Here is a 16,299-nt window from a genome sequence, read left to right on the forward strand (position 1 = left end):
GTGATGTTCTGTGAGCACAGGACATTTCCTGACTGAGGTGTAGCACAGAGCAGGTGATCTAGACACCATGTTCACACTCGGTCATTTTGAGGAGAGAATTCTGTTTGAAAAAGAAATAGTTGTTTTGTTTGTTGTTTTTTTTACACTAGTTAGTGCATTTAGTTTCATTTACTGAAGTGAGAAAAGCAGAACTTACATGAAAAAACAGAAGTTTTCTTAGAGATGGGAAGATCATGCTTTCAGCTCTAAATAAAAGAGGGGAAAAAATCCATTCAGCTGGTCATTTAAGGTAAGAGAGTAAATTTTCTTTTTGAAGGTGAACATTGAAAATGGAGTTGGATTCCAGCATATGTATGTATACATATATATATAGATAGATAGATATATAGGTAGATAGATGGATACAGATACAGATATAGGTCAGGAGCTTTAGTTAATATTCACATCGAACATCAGAATGGAAAAAAAATGCAATCTCAGTTACTTTGACTGTGGTAAGGTTCCTGACAGGCTGCTTTGAGTATTTCAGAAACTGCTGATCTCTCGGGATTTCCTTGTTGATGAGAGAGGTCCGGGGAGAATAGTCAGACTGGTTCGAGCTGTCAGAAAGGCTAATAATCAACAAGTCACAATCAAAGTGTTGCGACCTGAAATAAAACAAACTAAAAGCACTATTGTCAAGGTTTAAGATGCATGAGATGGTGAATCAGCAAGTGTTTATTTACTGGAAATTACTGCTGCACATAACAAACATAAATGATACAGGATGTGGGAAGATCAGGGATCGACGGTTATAAGTAGTGGAAGCACAAATGTCTGATATGGACATATATATACTGAACTAACTAAAGAAACTGTCCTCTTGTATAATTTTAAGTCTCTCCTCATAAGTATGAGCATTAAAAGACTATTCTAAAATCAGGTCAACATTAGTAGTTCCTGTTATCTTGAACCAAAACATAGCTGAGCTGCTAGCTGAAGAAGGAAGTGACAGCTAGCTAGCTAAACAACACATTTCAGAAATGAATGCAAATAATCAAAGAGAACATTATGCTTAGAGGTTATTTACAATATTTACAAATTACACCACTACTGCAGGCTCCAAGCGATTCTGACTGGCGCTGGTATGTTTTAAATTTGAGATGTTCATTCCTGTTTCAGTGATCAGAATCTGAATCAGAATCACCTTTATTGCCAAGTACCGTGGGTTTACATGTGCAAGGAATTTGTCTTGGGACCGATGCTTACTAATAACAGTAAAATACAAGAAATAAAAATAATACTAATAAGGTAAACATTGTAAGGTAAGATAAAAAAGTAAAGCAGAGAAGAGAAAGTTATGAAATGAAAAGCATAAATATAAAGAAACTATAAAGTCTGGTCCGGGTGCTTTGCATGGGTCATGTCTCTTGAAGACTGTTAATGTCTCTCTCTATGATGGAGAAAGTCGTTCTTGTGGTGGATGTGTTGTGATTGGCAGTTGGTTACAAGGTTCCGCCCCTTTGAGAGTTCCACTAATCATTTGATTCGCTAAAATATTGAATTATACCAAAACTGGTGTTTAGACAATTTGGTAAAGATTTCAGTGCTGCATTTGAATGAAATTTTAGGGGCTTCCTGTGTAGTTTTAAAGCAATCACATGTAGTAACAAACTATACATATGACTACAATCAAAACCCAAAATAGTTCCAGAGTTATTAAGAGAAAATTCAGTAGTGGATATTCTGGGCTAGCACTGGATAATATTTCACAGTAGTGGTCAAAAAGAACCCTCACTTCCACTCGTAGGTACTGCATCGTGTCTCGTTTGCATGAAGTTAAACTCCACTTAACTTTTCTTTTGTGTCACAAATGAGCGCTTCCTGAAAATTGCCAGCTCTAACTGGAAATCGTTGATCTGGAAGTGAAACTTCCACAGCATGTGATCCCTACCACAAGTAGACCACACCAAACAGGAAAAAAACTGTCAAAGCTGTCGAAGTTCACACTTTTAATATGCTTGTTTTTTAATATAGGATGATATGCATGTATACACATTATCATAGTAATGAGTTTCATCAGGCATAAATTTTCTGTCATTAACATGATAATTCAACAGAAAACCCAACAGAATTCATTTTATACCCTGATCTATTATCATCAGTAAACCATCAATGCAAAGTAATGCTGATTTAGTAAAAAGGCAGTGATTAGAAATGATTTTGCGTGACTTAATAAGAATTTATGCTACATTCGCCAGGACAATTTGCTCTGTCAAGCCAACATAAATAGAGTAATGTTCTGAGTAAACCAAAGTGCCTCTAAAGCTGTAGCACACAAAACACAATGACCTTATGCACTTTGCAAAGCTAATGAAGGACTTTTGTCTGAGACATACTGCTTTTTTTGGAAACACAAATAAACACATTACCAACCTAACAGAAACCTGTAAAAGAAATTCCTGTGATGCCTGTATGTGAAGCTAATGCACACACTGAGCTTGGGGGTTTTCTTCAGAAGGCTAAGCTGTGGAGCAGAGCACATCCCAACAGGAACGTTAACAGACCGTCTGCTCGTCTCGTGGATTCGCCATTGATTGGTGATTGTGATTGGTTTCTTTTCTCTCTCTGTTGCACACAAACACAAGTCATTAACTTAGCACAGTACGTGTGTAGAAAGATCATTCTCATTAGAATTACCTTTTAAATCACCTTTACCTTTTTCTCTAAAAATATATCATGACAAATTAATCATACTTGAAAAAGCTGTTTCTTATCCATTACCATGTGGAAAAAACAAAGACCTTTTAACACAAAAGAGAAAAATCATAAAAATACTTAAGCAGTTAAAATACCATTAATCACAATTAGGGCCATAACAGAAATGTTCACATATGAAAACTTGCCAGGGATTTGACCCATGAGGGCATGAGTGAAGAGGATGATGGAGGGGAAAAAAGAATCTCACACTGCAGCACCCGAACCTCCCCAAGCAACATTACAACTACAATTGGCATCATGTGTTTTGGTCAGAAGAAGACCGAAATCAAACCTTTTGATTTGCACCGAAGCAGCATGATTGGAGACAAAATGAAACTGCATGAGAGAAAAAAACACCTGATAGCTGCTGTAAAACATGGAGGTGCTGTGGGGTTGTTTTGTGGCTGGTGGTTCAGGGACTCAGGTGAAGATTAATGGCATCAAGAATTCTGCTCTGTACCGGGATATTTCGGCCAAACTATCTCCTGATTGCCTCTGCCAGGAGGTTCAGACTTTGCCATAAAGTTTTCAATGAGATGATGAAACAAACCTACTTCCCAATGAATAAAGAAACAGAAAATTAATGCTTTGTGGTGACCTTCTCAGTGTCTGGATTGGAACCTAACAGAGAACTTGTGGTCTGAATTCACAAGGGGCTTCCACATGCACAAGCCAGAGAATATAAAGGAGTGTAAAATAGAGGAGTGGACCAAGATCCTTTACAAACATCTTCAACATCGTTAGACATTACAGGAGGTGGCTCACTGCTGTTATTCTCTCCAGAGTTTCACCAGTTTATTCTCTCCAGTTTTAAATAAAAGTAATTATAAATATATTTACGTAAGTACGTCTATTAGCAGTGATTTAAGGCAAACTGACACATCTAAGGATTTCATCAGATCATTTTGAATATAATGACTGAATCATGCTAAAGAAAACACCATGTGACAGAAACTACATGCTCAAGAAAAAGCTTCAAACTTGATTTTGGAAAAACGATACACACCTTTAACGGTTAGTTCTACCTTCAGGGTGATGAGGTTAGGGGCGATGCAGGTGTACGGTCCTGCATCAGATTTGTTCACGTTGCTCAGCATGATGGAGAAATTCCCCTTTTCAATTTCTGATGGAAAATTTTCAACTCTGCCTTTATAGGCTGGATCCTGCTCATCGAAATCTGCTTCACCACCAAGGAAGTCACACACCGTCTTGCTGTCTCTGTATCGCCAAAACACAGTCTGCGGCTTCTGTTCGAGTGAACACGGTAAGATCACTCTGGGACCCTCTGTGCCAACAATACAATTAAAAAACACACAGAATATATCTCAATAATATAAATACAAATGTGTGCATCAGGACACATCAACAATATATAGAGAGAGCTTCTCAATAACCCCACATTCACACTACTCAAGACATCACACCATAGGACTGGTGTAAGACTCATTCAAGTTCAGTTGATAACTTCAACAAAATTAGACTTCATGTGTAAACTATAATGAACTTTTTTGGTTACACAATTGCACTTTTTGACCATATAGTATACAGTTCAGAAGGGATTTATTTATAATCGCACTGTCCAGTGTCTCCCAGATGAGGGTGGGTTCCCTTTTGAGTCTGGTTCCTCTCAAGGTTTCTTCCTCATATCGTCTCGGAGAGTTTTTCATTGCCACCATCACCTCTGGCTCGCTCATTAGGGATAAATTCATGCATTTAAAATGTATAACCTGAATTTATACATATCGAATTTATATCGAATTGAGAAAAGTATAATTTAAATGTCACTGAAATAATAGGGTAAATGTTGCACACATACGCAGAAAATGAACATCATTTGTTCATTTCATTTGTTGCTCAACATTCCATCATAAAACTGTTGAATATTCGTGTATAGAACATCTTCATTGATGCTCACATTTCAGTAATTATTAAACAAATTTCACTTTTCTATGCAATACATGCATCTGCTTACTGTGGTGTGTTAAACACTCACCTTTGTGTATCAGCAGCAGGAAGGTGAAAGAGAAAAATCAGCTGTAATTTAAACAAAAACAGAAAGGGTTGTAATTACAGAATAAATGATAACTGTATGGAGTTATAAATGAGTTGAATTCTTCAGTTGAGGAAACTAAAGAAGGAACGCTCAGCATTCAGAAATGCATGAAGTGAATAATAAGGAAGTGTTCTTGCTCTTCTTTATGCCCTTAAAGCACACAGGGCCTGCAGGGATATGTTCTACACGGGCAGATAACAATCACTGTGCAGGTTTTGGAAAACACACGGGATGATGGTGGTTAAATATAAACTTCACTTTTATTTCTTTTCCAAACTCACACCTAGCTTATGCAAGACCTGTCAATCATTACCTAAGGAAGTTTAGCCACGCCCATTCCTGAACAATGACTACAAATCTGTTTTACATTGCACATTTATTTCAGAAAGATCACAAAGCCTGACTAAGGCTGTTTGATGGAGGTTAACACTTAATAGTTTCAATTTTAGTCATCTATCGACATGCGCAATTCACTTAGTGGCCCAGTACAGACAGTAAACTTCAATTTTATTAAACACTCCTGAGCTAGTGCCCTTATTTTACAGCAGGCTTCAAGCTTTAGATTAGAGCATCTAATCTGACCTGCTACACATCTGCTAACAAACTGAGAATAAAAAGCTAAGCTTAAATAATTAGCACAGATATTGGAGAGCTAGATGTGGTCTAGCTAATGTGGTAAAGTAGCTAATGCGGTCTAGTTACTTAGTGCAGTTTATCCAGTTTACGTTAAACTCTTATAGAACAAAAGAGGTTTAAGTCGGAAGATAAACTAATAGGCTGAGTGTAAGGGTGGCAAAAGATATAGTTAGATATTAGCAACTGTATAATATGTTTTAGGTAGTATAGCTAGGTCAGGAAATTAGCTAGCTCTTATTCTGTTACACCCTTTTATGACACAGTGGCAAGTTAGCTTAACAAGGCCTTAAGTTTTTCTTTCATTGGAATATATATCTCACATTTTTACTGCTTTTATCCAATACATATGTCACATTCAATGTGTATAACAATGAGCAAAACAGTTTCTTATAAAATAAATAAAATGGAAATTAACACAACAATAATATCCACAAAAAGCTAACATCCCTTAGTAACAAACCCTCCAAAAACAGAAGGAACTTTAGTTATCATATTATTCTCGTCTCATTTTTATGAGAAAAACATCTCGTTATTATGGGAACAGCATCTCATTGTAGCATAACAGTGTTTTATTATCTACAATCTCTATGAGATCTACAAGTTCAACTGGTGAAACTGGCTGCAGGCCTGGCCCTCTCTAAAGAACAGAAATAAAACATGCAAAACAAATGCAAAACTATGCAAACAAGAGTCAGGTGTATCCAGACTCTTGTCAGGATAAGAGCCATGTGTACTCTACTCATATCAAGTGATTGGCTTAGGATGAAGGGTTTTTGGAAACCAGACACTGGAGGGTCCATTCCAGGTTAACTCTTTCAGACTGTTTGTTAGACTGAGGGTGGAAACCTGAGGACAGACTGATCGAAGCTCCCAGAAGTCATCAGAAAGCCCTCCAGAAGCCACTAGAGAACTGGGGTCCCTGGTGTGACACCAGGTCATTAGAAATGGCATGACCCCTCGCCACATTCTCGAGCAGGAGTTCACTGGTCTACTTGGTCTAGGTAAGTGTCTGCAAAGCAATATACTTACATGCTTTCGAGAATCGGTCCACTACAACTAATATCACAATGTTGCATCAAGATACGGGCAACCCTGTGATAAAGTTGAGGGAGATGTGGGTCCAGGGGCAGAAGGGTATCGACAGAGGATTGGGCAAACCTGCCGGTCGTGCCTGGGTTCTTTATTACATGGATTATTACGTGCATAAACCTGGCATATACTCTCAGCCACCAAAAGTGTCTCTGCAGAAAATCTAGGTTCTGGGTAACCCCTGGATGTCGACTGAAGGGTGGGGCGTGCCCCCACTGCAGGACCTGTGCCCTTACTGCAGAAGGGACATAGAGGTTTCCAGGGGGACGTCCTCCAGGGAAAGGCACCTGTTCTTGTTGGAAAGCCTCCTCAATTGCCATTTCTAGTCCCCATCTCAAGGGGGCCACAGAGTAAGACTCCAGACCAGGAACTGGTGTTTGGCCCCCTCCAGCCAGTGTCTCCATTCCTCCAAGGCCAGCTTGACCACTAGAAGCTCCCTATGAACCCCTTCATATTTCTGTTCACTGGGAGTGAGGTAATGGGAAAAGTAGGTACAAGGGTGAAGCTTCTGGTCATTACAAGAACGCTAGGACAAGCCCACACCACGTCCACATCTGAGGCGTCTACTTTCTCAACGAACGGGACATTTGTGTTAGTCTGAGGAGTGGAACAAACACGTACCAATTAAGTGCTTATCTCAGGACCTTGTTTACAAAAACCTTGCCCCTGCTGGCAAGTTGGAGGGTTGAATAAACCCCAGCGACAACTTCCAAATGTACTCCTCCATTGTGCTTCGTTCTGGACCCGAAAGGGAAAAGAGCCTACCCTGAGATGAAGTAAACTGTTGTCACAGTTGTAGGGCTGGTGGGGAGGAAAGATCTGGACCTTGTGCTTGCTAAAGACATCCTGGAGCTCATGGTACTCTGTGGGGACTTTAGAAAGATCTTTGTGTGTGTGTTTGACAGCTTGGCCACCTTCTTGCCTCTTCTTAAAATATTCAGTAACACTCACTGGCCAGTTTAATAGGAACACCTGTACACCTGCTCACTCTTGTAATTATCCATCAGCCGATCACCCCTACAGAAACAGGTCAAGAGCTTTAGTTAATGTCAGAAAGGGAAAAAAAAGGTTCACTCGGGCCATGGGTCCTGAATGTCCCCATGCATGCAGCTGAGTGTAAGCGAGCCCTTAGTCCTTGGGGCTGGGATGTGGGAGGGCCGCACCAGGGTCACCATGCTACCCGAGTCCAGGAGAGCCAAAATGCGGCAGCCGTTTACCTCGACAGGGATGGTGGGCAGGCTGGACGGTGTGCCAGCATGGAGAGAGCACCCCGTCAGCCAGGGTTTGCTCACCCATCTCGGAGGGGTAGAAGGGCCCGGCTCGTTCGGCATGGACATGTCCTGGTGTGTCCTGACAGCGGAGCGACTCTGGCTGGGTCTCCCCTCCCCTGTTGGTGTCATTTCTGGTCTTTGTGCTGGTAGCCCTTGGGAAAACTCTCATCGCTCGCCCCTGCCGATCTCCTGGGTGGCCACCGCCCTTTCCAGGGCCTCCAGCATCTCCCTGGGGGTTCGGGCACCCTCGATATCCATGGCCTTCCTCTCTTCCGGCGGCAGAGCTCAGAGGAATCTATCCATGGCCACCCTTTCCACAATCTCCATAGCTGTAAGACGGTCGGGTTGCAGCCAGCGCTTTGCTATCCTCAGCAGAGAGTCCATCTGACTGTGTGGGGTGGCCTTGGGGTCGTGCCTCCATCAGTGGAGCTCTGCTGCAACACTGGTCGGGGAGAGACCGCAGCAGAGCAAGATCTCGCTCTTTACCATGTCGTACTCTTCCGCTTCCTCTGGTGTCAGAGCATGGTAGGCCCACTGGGCCTCCCCGGTGAGGAAGGGCGCGAGGGCCTGGGCCCAGTCCTCCTTCGGCCACTGTTCACGCTGGGCCACTCGTTCGAATGTCGACAAATAGGCCTCGACGTCGTCCTCTGGTGAGAGTTTCGTGAGGAGGCACCGGGCCTCTCGGCAGGGGCTGGGGAGGGGGACCGTTGTGGCACTGTTTCTCTGCCTCCGTTCCAGGAGTTCTTGGTGGTTACACGCAGACCCCGTGTTACGGCCCATGTTACGGCCTGCTGCTGTAGGGTGGCTTGCAGGAACTGCTGAAGAACAGCTTCCATGGCGCTTTGTGGCTCATGCCCGCATCCAGAATGTGCAGGGGAACATGCTCTTTATTGATATCTTCGTGAAGGGAGGAGTAGCACGCAGAAAGTGAGGCTTGGTGAAACTAGTGAGGTCTCGGATGAGGTGCGGCGAAATGGCAGTGGCGGCGCAACGGCGAGATGAGGGGGAGGTAGCAGGCTGGCTTATGCAGCGGTGGTGTCGCGAAGCAGCAGAGGCTCTTCTTCCTCGCTTAGGTCGGCGTCTAAAAGGTAGACAGAGAGAGACATTAGCAGCATACCAGCCTTCCCTTACCTTCCTCCCCGTAGAGTGGCCGCGAGCTCCTTTTATAGCTCCTCGTCTTCACCGGGAGGGTGATGAGGATCCGCGGCACTCATTGGCCGCCAGCCGTGCCGTGTTATGTCGCTCCGCCCCATAGCCACACGCACTCTGGCTGTCGAAAACAAACGCAGTTCTGAAAGGGCGCTGTCTTTTCAGCACCACGCCGTCAGTTGCGCGAGGAGCGTTTGATGTTTTATGTGCGCGGGCTGTCGGCCCACTGTCACAACATGTTCAACAGGATGACACAACCCTGCAAAAAATCAAGACACAAGCTAATGAATCAATACAACGAGTTGTGTGTGCGTGCCAATTTCCAGCATACACTGTTTAATGATTAGCTAAAGTACAAACATGGGTACCATGCATCTTTACAAGTAATATTAACCTAAAACAATATCGGTAAAAAAAAACATATAGAACGAAAAAGTATTTATATTCATCACAGCACCCTCATGGGGAACAAACACATGCTAATTAGTTAAGTTGGTCCCATAACTGATGGCTGTCTGATTTATGAAAAAATACTAAACCTTAGTGGTGAAAATTATCTTTAGAGCTGTAAGCTAATCCCTTTGGTTGATTCCTTCCTGACTTTATAGCAGTTTCTTTAGTTAATTTGTTAGATGTGGAATCAAATCAACATGACTGAATAAATAGACCATCCAATTAACATTACCACAAGATTAAACATGATAATGTTATTCTTATTTTTTTTATTTATTTATTTTTTTTTTTGATACATCAGTAAAATCCTATACATGGTTATCACAAATAAGACATTTAAATGATAAAATGTCAACCTGCACATGAGGCAAGCAGGTTATTTATGATTTAACTGTGTATAAGTAGCCTTGAGATAGCTTGCTAAGTACAGGATTTTAATATAGTTCAATCATTAGTTGATCAATCACTTTAACTTGATACCGAATATGTTATTGTTTCTATAGCAACAGCTCATTCACAGGGACTTGAATGGCAGGCGCTCAAAAAATGAACGGATTTTATTTAAAAAACGGTTGTTGTTTAGCAATGTAAAACTTGTTTTAATGACATCCATTTGACGAGTCCCACTTCAGGAAATCTGACCCCAAGTGAATGTGATGTTTTATCAGCACAGGACATTTCCTAGCAGGTGATCTAGATACCATGTTGACCATTTTGAGGTGAGAATTGTGTTTGAACAAGAAATAGTTTTTCCTCATTAGTGCATTTTAGTTTCGTTTACTGAAGTGAGCAGAAAAGCAGAACTTACATGAAAAACAGAAATTTTCTTAGAGATGGAAAGATCAGGCATTCAGCTCTAAATAAAAGGGAAAAAATCCATTCAGCTGGTCATTTAATGTGAAAGTAGAAAATATTACATTTAAATAATATTATATTTAAAATATAATATTTAAGTGTATGACCTACAGCAGTGGTGATACTGTCACTCATGTTCCTCTATTAGTGTATTTTGTTGTATATTGTGCATAGTAGACTTGTCTAAGGTATAAACGTTGGCATGTGGATAAGGAGATGGGGAAAAGTTGCTGGGAACAGAATGTGAGAATAATGTGATGTAGTGTGTGTTTGTGTTTGACTAGGACAGCTTGGCCACCTTCTTGCCTCTTCTCAGAATATTCAATGACAAACACTCACTGGCCACTTTAATAGGAACACATGTACACCTGCTCACACCTGTAATTATCCATCAGCCGATCACTCCTACAGAAACAGATCAAGGGCTTTAGTTAATGTCAGAAAGGGAAAAATTGCAATCTCAGTGACTTTGACTGTGGTAAGGTTGTTGTTGCCTGACAGGCTGCTTTGAGTATTTCAGAAACTGCTGATCTCTCGGGATTTCCTTGTTGATGAGAGAGATCTGGGGAGAATGGTCAGACTGGTTCAAGCTGACAGGAAGGATAATAATCAATCAATCAAGTGTTGCAAACTGAAATAAAATAAACTAAAAGCAGTATTGTCGAGGTTTAAGATGCATGAGATGGTGAATCAGCAAGTGTTTATTTAAATGATACAGGATGTGTGAAGATCAGGGATGTCTGTTGGTTATAAATAGGGAAGCACAACTGTCTGATATGGACATACAGTCATGGGAAAAGAAAGTACACCCTCTTTCAATTCTACGTTTTTATTTATCAGAACCTAAATAACAATTGTGTTATTTATAACATTACCATAGTAATAAGTTTCAATAGTTGTACATTTTCAGTAATTACCATGATAATTCAACAGAAAATTCATCAGAATTCATTTAACCTGATCCTTTATCATCAATGCAACTCGGTAAACTATCAATGCAAAGTAATACTGGTTTAGTAAACTTCAAAAAAAGCAATGAAAGAAATGTTTTTGGGTGATTTAAGGAGCAGTTACACTACATTCACCAGGACATTTTGCTTTTCATCAGATACTCATGTCCATTTAGAAACTGTACCAGAAGTGAACTTTGAATAAACATGGACTGTTTGAAAACTGCCATTTGGAATTCTGAACACACACTCACGCACACACAAGCAAGATGTTTTGCAAAATAATACTGTAGCAAAAACTAGCCTGATTTTACTCATTTACAAATACAAGGACAAATGTACAAGCTTTGTGATGTCATGGGCAGCGATAAAAACATGGAAACAGTAAAAGCATGGACTCTACTATGATTAGCAGTTTAATTAGACCATAGCGTTTCCTAATTAAACTTCACCTGCATTTATAAGTAAACTCACGTATGCCGTGTGTTTCCTGTTTTCTGACAGCCACCAAAATGTCCTTGTGGATACCGAGTAAATGGAACAAAGCTATATTTTATAAAAATAAAGAACAAATACAAAATGAAATAAATAGTAATGAGCAAAAAAAAAAATGTAGCCAGAGCCTGTAACATACACACAGTGAGTTTGGTTCAGATTTTACACAATTTATCTAAATTAAAACTGATTAAATTCAGGTTTTTCTGGCCATTAATCTACACACAGTAATCCATAATGACAGACCCTTGTCTAAAGGCACTCTAAACTGAGTTCAGGTTCATCCTGTTTGCTTTGACTATCCTGAGATGTCTTTAGAACTTGACTGGAGTCCTTTAGAGAATCTGACAGGAAGAATGGGAGAAACTTACCAAATTCAGGCGTACTGCACAAAGGCTGTGAACAGTTACTTAAATAAGAGATTCCAATTTTTTATTTTTAATAAATTTGCTGAAATATCAAAAATCATGTTTCGCTGTGTTATTATGGATTTGTGTGTTTAGATTAATGGCCAAAAAAGCAAATTTACTACATTTTAAATGAAATGTACAATAACACAATAACAACGTCATATACTTCATCATGAAAAGTCCTCATCAGTATAAACAACATATGAAAATCATTGCAATTAGAACAAAACTGTACATAAGGAGGCTTCCATAGTCGTACTACAGGAAGTTCAATAGTTAGTTTCTGTCCAAATTTTATGGTCTAAATTTTGGTTAAATTATCTGAAATTGTCTTATCGCATAGCTAACAGTTTCTTTCCTGTTTTTAAAGCTACAGTCAGGTCCATAAATATTGGAACATTGACAGATTTATTGTTATTCCAGCTGTCTACCACAGTATACTGGAGTTGAAATTAAATAATGAATAAGAGATCAAAGTGCAGACTTTCAGCACTTTTTTTGGGGTCCCCACCAAGTAATTGGCTGCTCAGCTGTTCGACTATCAACTATTTGGTAAATTCTTAAAAAGGAAGACTGCACTAATGAGCTGCAGAACACCAAAAGGCCCAGAAGACCATGTGGTATACGACAAAGGTTTTTTTTTCCCCTGATGAAGAAAAAACACTTCACAACTCTCGGCCAGATGAAGAACATCCTCCAGGAGGTAGGCTGTGTCAAAGTCAACAAACGAGAGAAGGATTCAGCAGAGTAAATACAGAGGGTTTACCACGAGATATACACCAGTGAACTACCCTAACTACCCTATGGGCAGAAGAGACAAATATCAACTTGAAGCAGAATGAAGAGAAGAGAAGAGTATGGAGAAGGGAAGGAACTGCTTGTGATATGAAGTGTACTACCTCATCTTATGATGTGGGTGTGTATGACTGCCAGTGGAACCGGTTCCCTTGTATTTGTTGATGTGACTGCTGATAAAAGCAGCAGGATGAATTGTGAAGTGTACAGAGCTATATTATCTGCAATGCTTCAAAATTCATTGGATGGAGCTTCACAGTGCAGATGGACAATGACCTGAAGCGTACTTCAAAAGCAACGCAAGACTATTTTAAGGCAAAAAAAGTGGAATATTCTGCAATGGCCAAGTCAATCACCTGAGCTGAAACCAACTGAGATGTATTTCCCTTACTGAAGGCAAAACATAGATGATGTCTATGGGTTCCAGACTTCAGGCAGTAACTGACTACAAAGGATTTGGAACCAAGTATTAAAAATGACAATTTTAACAATATGTTGTTTGTCCAATTACTTTTAGTCCCTTAAAAAACAAAAGGGGGGGGGGGGGGGGGGGTAACTCCTACCCCGTTCTCCCAATTTAGATATATATTTCCATCCAAGTAAAGCTAAAAATCTGCAATTTGAGCATATTTTTTTATTTAATTTAAATATACTGTGGTAGACAGCTAAAATAACTATAAATATGTCCAAATATTTATGGATGTGACTGTGCTTTGATTTTCTTGGTTAAAGTGAGCTGATATTCAGCATATGTAACTAGCTAGCCTGAGCATTATCTATGCTACTTAAAGATAGATATATAGTGCAATATGAAGCGTCACTGGAGTGTGTAATAAAGATGTTCCCTGCCAACATAACATTCAGTGTTAACAATCTGAAACAAGATCAGAAATGTTTTTAAAACACTGATCATATGAAAGTCACTCCTAAATTATAACTTATTTAATCAAAAGTCTTTCTTGTTCTTGGTTCTAGGTGTCACTGTATCCTCTTTAAAAGAGTATGTGTGTTTGGGGGGGGCACTTTCTTGTTGCCTCTGCCAGGAGGTTCAGACTTGGCAACAGATAGAGCTGTGACCTCAGTGGCTGCTATCATGCTCCAGCCACTTGGTTGCTAGGATTTTATTAGGCAGTTTTAATTATCTTCAGTATAGCTGAATGAAGAAAGGCTCAAATCATGTGAAAGAATGATCAACAAAACATTTTCAATGTATTCCTATGGGGGGAAAATGCACTTTGGAGAGTTACTACACAGCACCTGTAATTCCACACACAAAAAAAGCACAAGCACACTATTCCCGTATAGGATCTATGATTCTGCCGAATTTCATGGCCCTATATCACAACCTGTGACCCATGAAAATGGAGAGAAGAAGAGGAGTATGTTAGCTCTATCAGGCCAACATAAATATACTCCTGTACTGAGTAAAGTAAAGTGCTTTTAAAGCTGTAGCACACAAAACACAATGCCTTATACACTTTGCACAGCTGATGAAGGACTTTTGTCTGAGACATACTGCTTTTTTGGAAACATTGGGTACTGTGCTGCAAAACTCGCACAAATATACAAATATAAACATTACCAACTGAACAGAAATCTGTAAAAGAAATTCCTGTGATGCCTGTATGTGAAGCTAATGCACACACTGAGCTTGGGGGTTTTCTTCAGAAGGCTAAGCAGTAGAGCAGAGCACATCCCAACAGGAACATTAACAGACCGTCTGCTCGTCTCGTGGATTCGCCGTTTGGTGGGGCAGTACTCGGTGGTGTGATTCGCTTCGCTTCTCTCTCTGTTGTGGTTTGTTTCTCTTCTCTGTCTGTTACACACAAACACAAGCTATTAACCTAACAGTATATATGTGTAGATAGATTCTCATTAGAATTACCTTCTAAATCATTTTCTCCAAAAATATATCATGACAAATTAATTGTACTTGAAAAAAAGCTCCTTGTCAATCATCACCTTGGGGAAAACAAAGACCTTTTAACACAAAAGACAAATCATGAAAATACCTTTTCGAGCACAATTAGGGCCATAACAAAAATATTCACATCTGAAATAGTTGAGAAACTTGCCAGGGATTTGACCCATGAGCCCATGAGTGAGGAGGATGGTGGAGGGGAAAAGAGAGACCAAAGATTTAGAAATGCACAGGTTAGTTGATTCTTGTGATTGTCAAGTTGAAAAAAAAACGTTAAACACCATTTTCATAACAAGCTGTTCAGAAGTGTATGAGAAGTGTTTGTCAATCTCACACTGCAGCACCCGAACCTCCCCAAGCGACATTACAACTACAAATAGCACCATGTGTTGTGGTCAGAAGAAGACTGAAATCAAACCTTTTGATTTGCACCGAAGCAGCATGATTGGAGACGACATGAAACTGCATGAGAGAAAAAAAACACCTGATAGCTGCTGTAAAACATGGAGGTGCTGTGGGGTTGTTTTGTGGCTGGTGGTTCAGGGACTCTGGTGAATATTGATGGCATCAAGAATTCTGCTCTGTACCGGGATATTTCAGCCAAACTATCTCCTGATTGCCTCTGCCAGGAGGTTCAGACTTTGCCACAGAGTTTTCAATGACATGATGAGACAAACCTACTTCCCAATGAATAAAGAAACAGAAAATTAATGCTTTATGATGGTCTTCTCAGTCTCACTAAAGAAAACTTGTGGTCTGAATTTACACGGGCTTCCACATGCACAAGCCAGAGAATATAAAGGAGCCTAAAACAGAGGAGTGGACCAAGATGCTTTACAAACATCTTCAACATTGTTAGACATTACAGGAAGTGGCTCAGTGCTGTTATTCTCTCCAGAGCAAGAGTCACTAAATTAATTCTGAGGATGGTGATCATTCTGAAACCTGGGTTTTGTATTTTAAAAAAAAATGTTCAGAAAAATATTTGAGGTACAACATTTAGAGTTTGAGGTACAACACAAAATATCTCAAAAACATGTTTTATTCTTTTATATATTTCTGTTGATTTTCATGAAGGGTGCCAGTAATTCTGGAGGACACTGAATATATATACACAATTTTAAATAAAAGTAATTATAAATATATTTATGTATGTATGTATGTATGTACCTTTAACAGTTAGTTCTACTGTCAGGGGAGTGAGGTTAGTGGCAATGCAGGTGTACGTTCCTTCATCAGATTTCTTCACGTTGCTCAGCATGATGGAGAAATTCCCCTTTTCAATTTCTGATGGAAAAATTTCAACTCTGTCTTTATAGGCTGGATCCTGCTCATCGAAATCTGCTTCACCACCAAGGAAGTCACACACCGTCCTGTCATCTCTGTATCGCCAAAACACAGTCTGCGGCTTCTGTTTGAGTTTACACGGTAAGATCACTGTTTGTCCTATAATACCTTCAACAGGAACACTCTGCACCGACAC

At 40.0% G+C, this 16,299-nt stretch overlaps 1 protein-coding gene and 1 long non-coding RNA gene across 7 annotated transcripts in view; one reads left to right on the forward strand and one right to left on the reverse strand.

The window, feature by feature from the left end:
- On the forward strand, positions 1 to 16,243 carry LOC128317453 (uncharacterized). The gene is made up of 3 exons (XR_008300962.1): positions 1 to 289; positions 3,895 to 4,003; positions 16,136 to 16,243. It is a non-coding gene; the product is annotated as an uncharacterized LOC128317453 (long non-coding RNA).
- Positions 11,059 to 16,299, reverse strand: part of LOC113524309 (CD276 antigen homolog) — a 19,719-nt gene continuing 14,478 nt past the window's right edge. For 3 of the 6 annotated variants that reach the window (XR_008300961.1, XM_053229373.1, XM_053229375.1), the window contains exons 3-4: positions 15,987 to 16,298; positions 11,059 to 14,711 (exon numbers count right to left, since the gene is read on the reverse strand). Coding sequence is in view for 4 of the 6 variants with exons in the window: in XM_053229373.1 (XP_053085348.1) it covers positions 14,560 to 14,711; positions 15,987 to 16,298 (464 nt within the window). In the remaining 2 variants the exon portion in view is untranslated. The other 3 variants (XR_008300960.1, XM_053229374.1, XM_053229376.1) reach the window with 3 other exon arrangements.

Source organism: Pangasianodon hypophthalmus, chromosome 25 (genome assembly GCF_027358585.1).
Source record: "Pangasianodon hypophthalmus isolate fPanHyp1 chromosome 25, fPanHyp1.pri, whole genome shotgun sequence".
Lineage (NCBI taxonomy): Eukaryota > Metazoa > Chordata > Actinopteri > Siluriformes > Pangasiidae > Pangasianodon > Pangasianodon hypophthalmus.